The 14,464-nt window shown below is 40.6% G+C and overlaps 1 protein-coding gene across 5 annotated transcripts in view; it reads right to left on the bottom strand.

The window, feature by feature from the left end:
- SGCD (sarcoglycan delta) overlaps positions 1–14,464 on the bottom strand; it is a 640,365-nt gene that overhangs the window by 418,798 nt on the left and 207,103 nt on the right. The window contains exons 1-2 of one of the 5 annotated variants that reach the window (XM_017514180.2): positions 8,425–8,920; positions 6,068–6,113 (exon numbers count right to left, since the gene is read on the bottom strand). The exons of 1 other annotated variant lie outside the window; for it this stretch is intronic. In XM_017514180.2, coding sequence (XP_017369669.1) covers positions 6,068–6,070 — 3 coding nt within the window. In that variant the 5' untranslated portion in view covers positions 6,071–6,113; positions 8,425–8,920. Of the gene's footprint in view, positions 1–6,067; positions 6,114–6,589; positions 6,609–8,424; positions 8,922–14,464 lie in introns of those variants that run through there. 3 more of the 5 variants (XM_037733354.1, XM_037733355.1, XM_017514182.2) reach the window with 3 other exon arrangements.

The following is a 14,464-nucleotide window of genomic DNA, read 5'->3' as shown; positions in this document are numbered from 1 at the left end:
AAAAAAAAAAAAAGGAAGGCTCGGAGGGCAGGAGGGGAATAGAGTGTGCAGGGAAATGAGGGGGTAAGACAGTTGTGTTAATGTGGAAGACACATGAGGTCCCGAAGGGATGGTGGGAGGTAGTGACAAGGAGACAGATAAACAAGAACCCTACAATGGCACTTGGAAATGAATCTGGACTTCAAGGAGGAGGGAAACTGGGCTTTGAGACATGAATCTTTAAGATTCCAGGATAGGAGTGTTATTGAAAGCCATAGACACAGAGCATACACATTTCATATAGATCCAAATACACCCCTCAGACAAGTCCGGAGAAACCAGATGTCAGGTCAAACTATGTGTGTGTACAGTTTTTTGTTTGTTTGTGGAGGCAGAGTCTCATTGTAACCCCCAGACTAGAGTGCAGGGATATGATCTCAGCTCAATGCAACTTCTGCCTCCCAGGTTCAAGTGATTCTCCTGCTTTAGCCTTCCGAATAACTGGGATTACAGATGCCTGCCATCATGCCTGGCTAATTTTTATATTTTTAGTAGAGACGGGGTTTTGCCACATTGGCCAGTGTGGGCTCAAACTCCTGACCTCAGGTGATCTGTCTGCCTCGGCCTCCCAAAGCGCTGGGATTACAGGTATTAGCCACCTTGCCTGGCTGTGTGTACAGTCTTAAAAAAATATATTATCAAGGTGCCCCCAAATTGTAATATACCTTGTATTTAAGTTTAAAATATATATCTCTGATGAACCAGAAGATATTTCAACATCATTATGAACAAAAACTCTTTCCATCCTAGAGATGCAGATGTATGAGGTACCAGTTGAGGTACTTTCAGGCAGATATATTTGTGAAACACACATGCATATCTCTACTAGGAATTAGCAGATACATGAGTGCATACATTCCTGCAACCCTATGGGAGATCAGTACAATTAAAACAATTTTATAAATGAAGAAAATGAGGTCCTAAGAAATGCAAGAATATTCTCAAAGACTCTTAACTACTAAGTTGGTTAGGGTCTCAACTTAAACTCAGGCCTGATTTTCTCTCCATTACTCTCAGGCTGAGGCAAAGACCTAGCTTTTCCTGAATACAAAGTAAGGTATTTAGAATTACCATAGAGGTATATTCAGCGTGGAATGCATTGTAAACACTGCCACCACCTGCAAATATGTGCTGTCCTTCAGGTCCTCCCCTGGCCCTGTTCAAGGCATCTGGGATACATCAATGAGCAAAAACAAAGATCTCTGATCTCATAGTGGTGGGAAGAGGTACTGATGGGGAGACAGATAAGAAACATAAACACCAAAGAATATTATACTTATATCACAAGGAGATGAATGCTATGAGGAAAAGTCCCACCTCCAAAAAAAAAATAAAGAAGAAAATAGACCAGCAGTGCCAGGGGCTGGGGAATACAGCAGGCTCAATTTTTAAAAGCATGGGAAAAGTTGACCTCATGGAGAAGGGTATAATTGAGCAAAGACTTGAAGGCATTGCAAGAATTGTTGAAGATTTGGCTCTATATGAAACTAGGCTGGTCCTTGATGTTGCAAGTTGAGGACCAGAAAAGAATATGTTAACTGAATGCCCTTGTGAAGGAAAAACAATTTCAAACGTCTGATCGCAGATTTAATGGAACCATTTTCACATGCAGAGGATGCTGTATCTACCCCATTGTGGCTACTTCTATGGTTAGCTATCTTCATAGGAGTGGCAGATCCTCTCAGCCAACCAGCTACTTTGTGTTGTACAAGGCTGGTGCTTTCTGATTCCCCGTGGATGATTCCCAACAGAACCAGATAATGACAATAGGGGTCAAGCTACTACAGCTCTTCTGTGACTTGGGGATGAAGCTGTGTAATAAAATAGTAATGAACACGACTCAAACACTTGAGATCAGAGACTGACACACAAGGCCTAAAGGGAACATGGACAGTATAAAATGCAAATCCTTATTTAACAGATGAGAAAACAAGGTTCAGGGAGGCAAAATGACCTAATCAAGGTCACAGAGTAAGGCAGTCACAAAACCAAAGTCAGCTAAACTGAAAACCAGTATGTTTCCCATAAATTTCAGGTTTCTGTCTTTTCTGGTTGAACTCCTAGTTCACATTCCTTTCACCAACCATCTACACACAGATTCTGAGCAATATTTAAAGACAAATTGCAAAAGAAGATCACTTTTTTGACATAAAGAAAGCATACATAAATGACAAACATTTGTATAATAGCACTATGTGCTAGACATTGTTCTACCTGTTTTTAATCATCACAGACGTATAATTAGTACCTGCCTCGCAATCATTTCTATTTTACAGCTGAGCCAATGAGAAAGAGTGGTTAAGTAACCTACTCCAAATCACTTTGCTTGTTAAAGGCATAGCAAGCATTTGAACCCAGAGTGTTTGGCTGGAAAATCTGTTCTCTTAATTCTTATTTTAAATGCTTCTAGATATATGTGAATAATTGGTTATAACAATGTGATTACTAATGAAAACAATATTTTTGTGATTGTTTTAGCTAGAAGTTCTCAAGATGGATATTAATTTTAAGACACATTATTGAATACTTATTGAGTGGCTACTGAATTCCAGCCAGAGTGCAAGTTACTTTAAGTATAGTCATTTTGTCCCAGGTAATAAACCATCTTTGATATGTCTGTAAAGCCTATAAATTTTTACAGCATCATGAAAAGCAGCTACAACAAGTTAGGTACATCCTTCTACAGTGATTCAATAGTTTCATAAAATTAGAATTGATCCAGTAGATTCTCTCTTGACAATTATGTCTGGCAAGAATCTTTCACTATTACCTGTGCTCTCCAATGCCTGCAATGAAACCTGTGGTCTGAAAGGAAACACTCATTTTATTTTTGGTCATTTTATCTTTTTTTTTAAATCAGTCTCTAGAAACAAGCACGATAAAAATGGCTAAAGATCATGCATTTTTCCAAGCACTTTGCATGCTTTCATGTAGGTATGTATATGTGTATGTACATCTGTTGAGGTACAGTTTACTTCTAGTGAAATAAACAGCTATTAGCTACATAGGCCAGTGAGATTTGCAGATCTGAACATCATTGGGAACAATATTCAAACAGGAGAGGGAACATTTTTATCACCCAAGAAAGTTTCCTTGTGCCTTTTCTTAATCAATTCCCATCCCCAGAGGTGGTGGCTGTTCAGATTTCTATCACATTTGAAGTTTTTGGTCTTAGCTATAATCCGATGAGGTGTTATGCCAAGGGATGCCTAACTTTGAGACCTGCATTCTTGGCTACAATACTGTCCTCCTACAACTCTGCCCAATAGATACATAGACCATCTCAACAGTGTTCTCCCAGAGAGTGAAGCCACAGCTTAATTATGTCCTAGCTTCTCTCCTATGCATCTGGAATATGCACCAACCTTGAGAGAACAGAAAACATGGTCGCTCCAATCACTGTCTACTTTCTTTGGTTCAGTTGAGAAACTCTCTTTAGAAAAACAGAGCGGACTAATGTAAACACATAGAAGTCAAAAGGTGGGGTCAATGAATGAGGTGGATATGCCCTCTCAAAAGAACAGGAGCTGACCAGAGGGCACCAGCTGCTGTGCCCAAGAAATCAGATCGGGGATGCCCATCTTCAGCTTTTTCTAGAAGATCTAGACATCTAGACTTTTATAAGGTATCTTAGGATGTTTAAATGTGTAACTAATTAAAGAAAAAACAATACTTTGTGAGCCAAAATGTACCTATAGTCCAAACCTTTGGGTTGCCAGTTTATGACCTGCTTTTTGGATCAGCAGCCTGGAAACATCAGAGAGAGAGAGAGAGACAGGGACACAAAAGGTCTCAGCCAATGTTAGGAGTTAAACTTTCTCATTACTTGGTAAAAATTATGCTCTCCAGACGCTGGCCTATTACCAATATTCCTGACCCCTGAGGGAAGCAGATAAGGACTTTGGTAAGCACACACTGAAAAAGTAACAAAAAGAATGTTGCAAGGGTGAATGGAACCCAATAAAGAAAGAGAAAGAAAGGGCTAGAAAGATTATAGAACAAGAGAGAGGAGAGAAGTCAACCATAGGTAACAACAGGAATGAAAGGAACACAGCGTGGCTCTGTTCCCCGCTGTCCTTACCCTAGAGCAGCCTTCTTTCATTGGATACACAGCGCTGATACCACCACCTCAATCAGGGTTAGTACAAGACGTGGTCGAATGATTCATTTAGCGAGAGGAGTTTACCCTGATATTTATTTACTCTGAACTCGATGAAAATAGTTTCAGTGGCTGAATACGTCAACTCCAGCAAGTAACAGCAGGGTTTCCAGGCATTCACAATATATTATTTGGAAGTCAAGGTGAGAGTCTGATCCTATCACACTGGCAAGGAAAAGTGGTCTGAACAAGGAGGGGGTTTCTAATCCCTGGCAATATAGTTTTTATCAGGGAATTGTGCTTGCTCTAATAGGTGCCATTGCTTTATCAGTGAAAAAGAAGAATACAGTGATTGCATCCCTATCCTCCTACACACCCTGGGCTCCATCAATACAACCACCAGCAAAGCTTTCTGAGCAAACCAATCTCACAGGATTTATATACTTAGTGAACCATGGTGACATGTTTCTCCCGAGTCCTACAGACCTGTCTGAGAGGCAGGCCAGAGGCTACAGCTTACATGGTTTCCTTTCTATCAGGCACTTCACACTCGGCAACAGGAATTTGAAACAATATTGAAGACCTTTCTGTGTGGCAAACGAAAGTGAAACAAAGGGAAATGCATACCTCTAGAGAAATTTGGGCAACATAGGAAAAGCAAACCAGACAATTCAGAGTAAAACATCCTCTCCTTTGCTGGTTGTCTCAATTCTTCATTTTACCTTGATCTGCCTATTTCACTCTTTGTTGACTTGTCTGGGGCTATCTCAGTTCATCTGAACCATATGTATTAATATGTCTGACATATTTAAGTGATTACTGTGTACAAAGGACAATGCTAAGCACATTATCTGTACAATCTCTCAACACCCCAGGAGGTAGATACTTTTATCATGTCCATTTTAGAGATTAGAACATTGGGATACATTTGGAGACAATGTAACTTGTCTAAGGCCTCACAGCCAGGATCCCAGTCTGTGTTTGACTCAGATCCAGAGCTCAGTGTACAATATAAACATTTTTCTTCCACCTCAAGATGATCCCACCTTCCATTTTTTCTTTCTTACTATTCTCCCTTTCCCTACAATCAAACACCTCTCTGGTTCACAAATGTATGGAGTCCTCACCATGGAATGTGCATTGTTCAGACGACTAAGGTGAGTTCAAGGAGCCACCGTTTTTGCCGGGAGAAGGCTCAAGGAAATATGTTCAGAGAAGAGTATAGAAAGAGTCCAGGAAAAAATGGAGAAACGGTGAAATGACTCAAATACGCAGCCTTAAGGGAGACAGATGAAGAGTTGTTCTTAATGAAAAGGAAAAACCTCAAGATTACAAAAATCACAGGTTGTGAAAACAGAAAAACATTCAGGGGTATCAGATCATCTTACAGACGGGAAACGTGAGATCTGAAGATGAACGGGGCCAGGACCTGACCTAAGATTTCTGACCACCTCTACCTTCCTCCTCTCTCAACCCCACTTCTGCCCCCGGTACCAGCACGTTCCTCAGACATAGCTTAGGAAACTATCCAAGATGCTCGAAGCCAGAAGCGTTTCTGACTTCAGATTTTTTTGGATTTTGGAATATTTGCATTATACTTCCCATTGAGTATTCCAAATCTGAAAACCGAAAATCTGAAATGTTCCAATAAATATTTCCTTTGAGCATCATGTCAGTGCTCAAAAAGTTTCAAACTGTGGAACATTTCAGAGCTCAGATTTTTGGATTTCGGACAGTCAACACATGTACAGCCAACAATGTAGTATGTGTCCTTGGAGATTTTTTAAAATGAAAAAGTAGAATTAAAGGGATGTTTTCATCAGAATAAGGCATATATAACACTTTGTTCTCTCTTTCTGAAGTTTATGTTAGTAATAAAATGACCATGCGCAGGACCTTGAACAAGCTTTGCTCCCTGGAATTACTCACCATCTCCACCTGGTCCCTTCACTCAACACTCCCGGCAGTAATGTCTCTGCAAGGAACAAATATGGGTTAAAAATAAAGCCTTAAGAGCTTGCCCCCTCCTTGCCTAGGAAATCTGAACCCTCAGGCAATGCCATTCTTACAAAATGTGCTTTCTGATTACTTCCAGAAGGCAGGGCAGGCTGACCCTGCTGTCTCCTGTGGTGAAGTGGCTAAAACAATTCTCTTCACCAAGGCCACACAGTATCTGAACATTTCCAGTCCAACAATCAGTGCCTGGTGGCTTTGGCTGTTTCTAATACGTGTGTTTCATTCCTGTGCCAAGGGGTCCTCCCTCCACACTCACTGCCCAGTCTGTGGCGTGGTCACTTCTTCCCCTTCACTGCGTCCGCCTGTGCCCTGAATTTCTTCCTCTGTATCCTTCCCCTTTCTTCTGCTTACTTTTTCCTCTTCAAATATCAAGAGAGCTTGACTTTTCCCTACTTTACTTCCAAAAAAAGAGAGAAACTATTAAAGAGTTTCTACCAAGTTTCTGGCACTGCTGTTTATAATCCTGCAGGCTGGAGTTGCTATTTCACTCCTGTTCTGCTCAATGCTTGACGCACGCTAAATTTAGAGGAGAATGACACTCAAGCTCATGGAAGGCTCCCGTTTTCATTGGCAATGGGCTTGGCTATGGTTCATGCCAGTTCCTAATCTGTCTTGGCATTTTGCTCACTTATTAGGCACTTTAAAAAAAAAAAAAAAAAAGATCACAGTCTGTCCTGACTTCTACACCCCCTTCCTTTCCTGAAGTCCTGTGGTCCCCAAGCCCTCCCCACACCACCTCAACACAAAGACGAAATTAATAAGGAAAATGTTCATGAGCTATCTCTTAGAATAAAGATATCCTGCTGCCAGTCATGTCCCAGTTCTCTTCTCCAAGTACAACACAGTGGAGGAAGAAAGGAAATTGCTGGCTGAAAATCCTGACCTTCTACCAATAGGACAGAAAATGTGCCTACTCATTCTGGGTCCTGTGCAGAGGAAGAAATGAGAAACAGCGGCTCTCCACTTTTTTTCAGGATTAACCTTACGCTCTTTTATTAGCTACTTGTTCAAAGTAAGACACAAGTAAACGCACACCTGTTGTCACAGGGATCCACCCTAAGAGGTCTAGTCCCTCTTCAGCTACTCAAGAAGTATCCAAGATTCCATTCATTCATCTGTCTCCCCAACCAGACTCCTGGCCAAGCCCCTTTCAGAAAAAAACAATGTTGTCACAGGTTGCGGGGCTAGTCATCTTAAAGCAGTTGTAAGGTTTAGCTCGGCTTTGCCTGGACCAAACCAGTCTCTCAAAGACAATGACATTGTACTGTGTGTTTTCTAAATGCTGTACAGAAAACAAGGTATAGCTTTCCTAGGAGAGCAAAAAAATCTATATTGCAACAGAGTTGATAAGGAAAAACCAAAACTGAAGAGGAAAACTGAGATCCCTGTTGTGCTGAAAATTTTTTAAACTTTGATTTTTTATAAAAAGCTCTCTTTTTCAGTAAGGTGTAAAATAAAACCAAGTGATCAATGAAATAAGATTCACACCATTATGTCTCTGTCCTTTAAGAAGAATTTTGAGTAAACTGCCATTTTCTGTTACTTTTTTAATCTATGTTTCCTAAAATACAGAAGTACTTTTTGAGAGTAAAACTGCAAATTACTTCAAGTGAGAAAATTGGAAATGATTATAGAAACAGAATTACAAATGTTGATCCAGCATACTTCTAGGCAAATATATCACTGACAATCAAATCCCAGATAAGGACAGTCAAACTCCCGATAAAAGATTTTAGAAACCCATACACACATATCTGTTTCGACAGTCTGAGAGTGTTGTCCAACATAGAAACGTCAAACTGTGATTCCCTCCTAAAATCAGAGCCATTTTCTGCTAAAGAAAAAAAAAAGAGAGAAAAGAAAAACCTCCCCCTCTTAAAACTCTTGCGAAGCAAAGTATACAGACAGTTTCATCTAAAATTATCTTCCTTGCCAGTGAACGGTCCTTCCACGCAGAAAGGAAAAGTTACAGATGGTTGGAGCAGGGTGACAACGTAAGGAATTCACATACTTCTCCTTACACAATAATGTTGCCAGCTAAATCCTAACTTAGAAAAAAAGTCGCTCTGCACTGCTGAAAATCAGACCTTAAAGGGGGAAAAGCACAGATGAGAGCCCCATACCAATTGTTGACATGACCGAGTTGTAACTTGCTAATTCACACACACACACACACACATTAAAAACTCGGAGTGCCTGCAAACACAGCAGGCAAACAGCTTAGAGAGTGAACAGAGGCGTGCAGAGGCAAGAACTGAACGGTACCCTACCTCTCCTGTCCGGCTCACACACCGGCCGATGAAAACCGCTGGCGATCCCAGGGCGTGCTGAGCAGCTCTGAAGGAGGTGGCCACTCGGCCCGCGGAGTGTGAGCAGGCCCAGCCTGTGCTCAGAAGCTGCCCCAGTCAGATTTTCCAACTGCAGAACTGCAGCCAAGTCCCTGCCCATGCCTGAAGAATTTCCTGAACAGCATTCCCGTTCTTTTTCTGACTGCTTTGAAACCGTACTCTGTACTTCAATATGGCTTTGTCAGACCGACTCACAGCTACTGGGCTGTCTCCAGCTATCAATGGGAAACACATGTGTCAAGCACAGGCTCACTCCCCTGCGGCAGCGCTCATGGTGTCTGCCGGGCTCATACTCACAACCAGAAAGGAAACTGCTTCTACCACCAATTCCGATTTTGCAGCCATCCTCCACACAGCCTCTGCTCTGTAGTGCTAGATGCTGGAGATAAGCCCTCTCTTCTGCTCAACACTGCCCCTTTTTCACTTGCTCCTTACACTTGAGTCCCCAGCTGACCCCTGTCAGCCCCCTGAGCTCTTGCCAGCCTTGATAACAAGCTTATTACAGCTGAGAGACGTAAATTCTAATTTGATCTCCCTACCTGCCGCTTCCTAAGTCTTTGCTCAAAATTTGAGTTGCTGGAGGGGGAGCAATATTTTTAGCATTTCCAGACGGGTACAGTTCTTCCGAGTTGTCCCCTCAACCTGATATGTATATCTCTGGCTGCAGTAACTAAAAATAATGCAATTATTTTGTAGGCACTTTTGTTGCTCTCTGCTCTGTAACTGTGCTGGTCCAAAAATGTAACATTTTATAGGCTGTTGCAATGTGTGTTATGGTTATGAGAAATAGAAAAATGTACTTTGAATCAGAATGTGTCCTAATTCTGTGCACCTGTGATTATTTCTGGATGACACTCCCTCAAGATGCCCGGCATACATAGATTCAGCTGGATTTTGGGCTCTACCTTTGACATTTTCCCTTTCAGTGCAACAAGAGGAAATCTCAAAATAGGAGGACACCCCTCTTCTCCCACACTGAAAACCCCCCATATGTAAAGAGGCAGAGCTAAGTTGTCAAGGTAACACTGTAGAAAAGCGGTGATTTTAAGAGAGGAGCATTTGTTTTGAACTGTTTCTTTTTTCTGTTTTTGGTATTAACATTTTACTTCCAAAAATCACACCCCATTAGCAGCTTATTCAAAAGAACTGGCTTGCCTGATTGTAAGTGTTGTATGTTCTCGAGCGGATGTTGTAGATTCAGCGGGGTCTTGAGCTTAGCATCAAATTACAGTGGACATTTTCAGCAGGATTAGTTTTTTGTCTTGGGAAGCAGTGGTGGGGGTGCGTGGGAGGTGCTTGTACACATCTAAGGTCAGGATGCAATTACGGAATCAGATCTTTGGAGATGGAAGACACCCCAAAGATCATCCAATCCAAATTAGTTTCTACCCTTTATTTTACAGAGGGAAGTAGAGGCCCAGACAGATGAGATGACTTGTCCAGGGTTTTAAAGACAGTTAATACCAGAGCTGAAGCTAGAAATGGGATTAGTGCTCTCTTTCTTTTATTGAACTTTAAGTTCTGGGGTACATGAGCAGATCTTGCAGGATTGTTGCATAGGTACACACATGTCATGGTGGTTTGCTGTCTCTATTCCTCCGTCACCTACATCAGGCATTTCTCCCGGTGTTATCCCTTCCCAACCTCCCCGCACCTTGCTGTCCCTCCTTTAGTCCCCCATCCCCCAACAGACCCCAGTGTGTGATGCCCCCCTCCCTGTGTCCATGTGTTCTCATTGTTCAACACCCACCTATGAGTGAGAACATGCAGTGTTTGATTTTCTGTTCTTGTGTCAGTTTGCTGAGAATGATGATTTCCAGGTTCATCCATGTATCTACAAAGGACACAAACTCATCATTTTTTATGGCTGCGTAGTATTCTGTGGTGTATATGTGCCACATTTTCTTTGTCCAGTATATCACTGCTGGGCATTTGGGTTGGTTCCAGGTCTTTGCTATTGTAAACAGTGCCACAATGAACATACATGTGCATGTGTCTTTATAATAGAACGATTTATAATCCTTGGGGTATATATCCAGTAATATGATTGCTAGGTCAAATGGAATTTCTATTTCTAGATCCTTGAGGAATCTCCACACTGTCTTCCACAATGGTTGAACTAATTTACACTCCCACCAACAGTGTAAAAATGTTCCTATTTCTCTACATCGTCTCTAGCATCTGTTGTCTCCAGATTTTTTAATGATCACCGTTCTAACTGGCATGCTCTCTTTTTCTATGTGCTTTCTCTACTGCAGCATAATTTGGGAAGGTGATATCATCTAGCCTTATAATCAGATGGCCTGGGTCTAATCTTAGCTCTGCATCTTACTGGCTATAAACCCTGATCAGCTTTCTTAACCTCTCTCCGTCTGTTTCTGCATCTGTGAATGGGAATAATAGAACCCACCTATAGAATTGTTAAGGATTCAGTGAGATAATCTATGTAAACTATTTATTACTGCCTACAAATACATTTCGGTTTACTTTATTTTTAATGGAGCAAAAGCCAAACTTTTCTCTAACCCAAAAGCAAAATTGTACTCTGTCATCTAATGTGAGTTCTATAGTAAAGTATTTGAGTGGCTAGTTTGTTGCTGCTTTAACTTTATGTAATAGGGGCCTATCACCGTAAACTTGGAGAACCGTCCTGAAGCCTTATTGGAACATTAAGCCAGCCACACAGCTACTTTCCATTTATTCCCTAAACTTAATACTGAAGTTCTTTCCTTGAGATTAACTCACAGAAAAGAAAAACAGCGAGATCAAATCCGCAGTCAGTTACAGGAGGCTGAACAAAGCGCCATTCTAGGGAACTGGCCTTTCTCTTTATACCTTAAGAGCTCAAAATTACCACTCTATAAATAGAAGACTATTAACAATTGCAATGTCCATGTTTGGAAACTGCAACATCCCAAATTAACAACAATAGCAAAATAAAATCCCACAAGCTGAGGAAGAAATCTTTCTGAGAATATAGCTGCTACAAATTCTAAAGAATCAGATTTCTCCGTGGGGGTTCCACAGCCTTTGTCTTAGAGCCAGTGGTAGCAAATGGCTAAGGAACCGCTTATTGTTTGTTATTCACATTTTGTGCCCAGGTTCTTTTGGGGGAAACAAAGAAATTTTAAAAAGTCGAAGAAGTTAATTTTGAATGTTCTGGTTACCAGTTTAAAAAAAAAAAAAAAAAGCGACAACAGAAAAACTGAAGCTCGGACTTAGCTCTAATCAATGATGTTATGATTCATGAGACCCTGCGCCCGTGCCTCCCCAAAGACCTGCTATATGGCTCATTTCATTGTGGACATCTGGAGAGACCTCAGTCTGAGACCCAGCTTTATTACTGCTAGCTAGAAAATCCTGAAAACTTACTTAATTCTTCTAATATTAAGAAACATCATGCAAACTTGAAAAAGAAAGCCAAAAGGTAGTTATGTTTTTATTTTTTCAGTATCACGTGGGAATTGCTTAACAGGCTCTCTCAAGAATTTAAGGGGAATGTCATTTGTTGAACTTAGTTTGCTACTGAAAAAGGTTTCCACATTTAGTATAGGTACATGTTAACTTGGAGACTTTTATCCAATAAAGATGCAAATAATTTCTTTTCAGTAGAGAAAATGACCTCAAATGTGATCATTTATTGCCCTTCAGGACATTACCAGTCTTGTACCCAAGGTAGGAATCTCTGCTAACATCCCTATAACAAATCTATAAATAAGGAGCTCCTCAGATGTTATTGGAAACAGTCTTACCATCACACCAATTCCTCTATTGAGGAGTCACACAAAATGTCTGATGTATCTTCATTTCATATTTACACGTCGTGTTTTTAACTTGTTAAAAATTATAATTTGACAGTTTCATTCTTTTCACCTATATGATGAATGTTTTGAATATTATGTGAGACAATGTGTGACAAGCACTTAGCAAAATGCATGTCACACAGAAAATGATCAAACTATGTAAGCACCACTAGTATATAATACAATAGGACTGTACTTGGTTCTCAGTTTTGCAAAGGACTCCTCATGAGTCTCCTTCCTATCACACTGTTTTTATCCTTAGCATTAGATTCCTGAATCCCCTCTACAACGGCTGCTCCTGCTGAAATCCTTCCATATGTGGTGACCTCTTTGCTTCTCAGACTTCTACTTTTAATGTTCTAAAATTACAACTAAAATATGTCTCCCTATAACACATTCTATGACTGCTAATCACAGAAGTTGGCTAAAAATTATAATCTTGAAGATCATGTGAACCAAAAAACTCATTCTTCACTTGAACATAAACTCCACAAGGGCAAGGATTTTTGTCTACTTCATTTTCTGTCATTTCTCCAATGCCTAGGATGGGTATATCATAGACCCTCATTTTTACCCATTGAATAAATAACATATTTTGACTTACTTGAAAACTGAGATTCCTACAACATCCTTTTCAAAAGGTATTTTGACTGTAGATTAAACATATCTGGAGCTACTGGACCATTCCTCTCCATTGTGGTTTAGATTGCCTTTGTCACCTGGTTGGCTTCTTTCCTGGGAATATTTCAGTTTCCTTAATTTCCTCCTTGAGTGAGGTGCTGAGAAGTGAACAAAATTTGCAGGCATACTGGGTCTAATGCAAAGAGAGCAGGAACTCCCTCTCTCATTCAGAAACTGTACTTCTATTGGTGCGATCCATGAACATATTAGGTTTGGAGAAAATAACTTGGAATCACACTGTGTCAAGTCAGCTTGGACACTCTACTACAGGCACTAGTATTAATGTCATCTCTCACATCATTTATATCTATGATTTTGAAGCCTAGATTTATGTTAGAATCATCTGGTATAGCTTTTAAGATGACTAGAGCCAGGGTCCTACCCCAGAGGTTTGGATTCTATTAGAATCACATGGCCGCCAGGCAACAGTATTTTTTAATCCTCTCAGATAATTCTAATATGAGCCAGACTTAAGAATTACTAAGTTACAGGATCTGGTTTTGTTTTTTTTTTTGTTTTTTTTTTGTTTTTTTGGTGGAGTCTCACTTTGTCACCCAGGCTGGAGTGCAGTGGCGTGATCTTGGCTCACTGCAATCTCCGCCTCCCAGGTTCAAGCGATTCTCCTGCCTCAGCCTCCTGAGTAGCTGGGATTACAGGCACACACATCACGCCTGCCTAATTTTTGTATTTTTAATAGAGACAGGGTTTTATCATGTTGGCCAGGCTGGTCTTGAACTCCTGACCTTGTGATCTGCCCTCCTTGACCTCCCAAAGTGCTGGGATTACAGGTGTGAACCACCGCACCCATCCATTACAGGATCTTTTAAAACATAAACCTGATTGTGCCACTCCATGACCTCCAGTCTTTAAATGGCTGACCATTGCCTAAAAGAGAAGAGCAGTAACCTCAACCGGTCCCTCACACATTTCCTGAGCCTCATCTGCTGCCACTCCCTCATTCTTCTAATCCCTCAAATAAATCATGTATCTTTCCACTTTAGGAGCTTGAAGGAAAGCTGTTCTCACCTTCTGAACAGACTTTACTGTTTTCTAGAAATTGCCCTCACTTTTTTCATGCAGTTAACTCTTATTTGGCCTTCAAATTTAACCTCCACTATCACTTCCTCTAGAATTCATTTCACCCTGAACCCTAAGACCCAACAGTCCCGTGTTATATAAGCCTGTCGACTAACACTTATTTTAGTTGTATATACATATTTGTATTTTTTTCTGATCTATGTCAATCTTTCCTGAAAGACAATGAATATTCTCCATGAGGGCAGATACCTGGCCTGCTTTCCGCAGGTTGTGTCCTATTCCTTACACCGTGCCTAGCTTGTAGGAAGCGCACAATAGATATTTTTAAGTAATCAAATGTAGTTTTTTAATAAAAAATCCAAGTACAGGAATATGCATATAACCCAACTTTCTATATCTTGACTTTCTAGATTTCATTTCCTCTTTCTGACCTGCCAAAA

Source organism: Cebus imitator, unplaced genomic scaffold, assembly GCF_001604975.1.
Source record: "Cebus imitator isolate Cc_AM_T3 unplaced genomic scaffold, Cebus_imitator-1.0 Scaffold519, whole genome shotgun sequence".
NCBI lineage: Eukaryota > Metazoa > Chordata > Mammalia > Primates > Cebidae > Cebus > Cebus imitator.
This window is presented reverse-complemented; position numbering and strand designations above follow the sequence as displayed.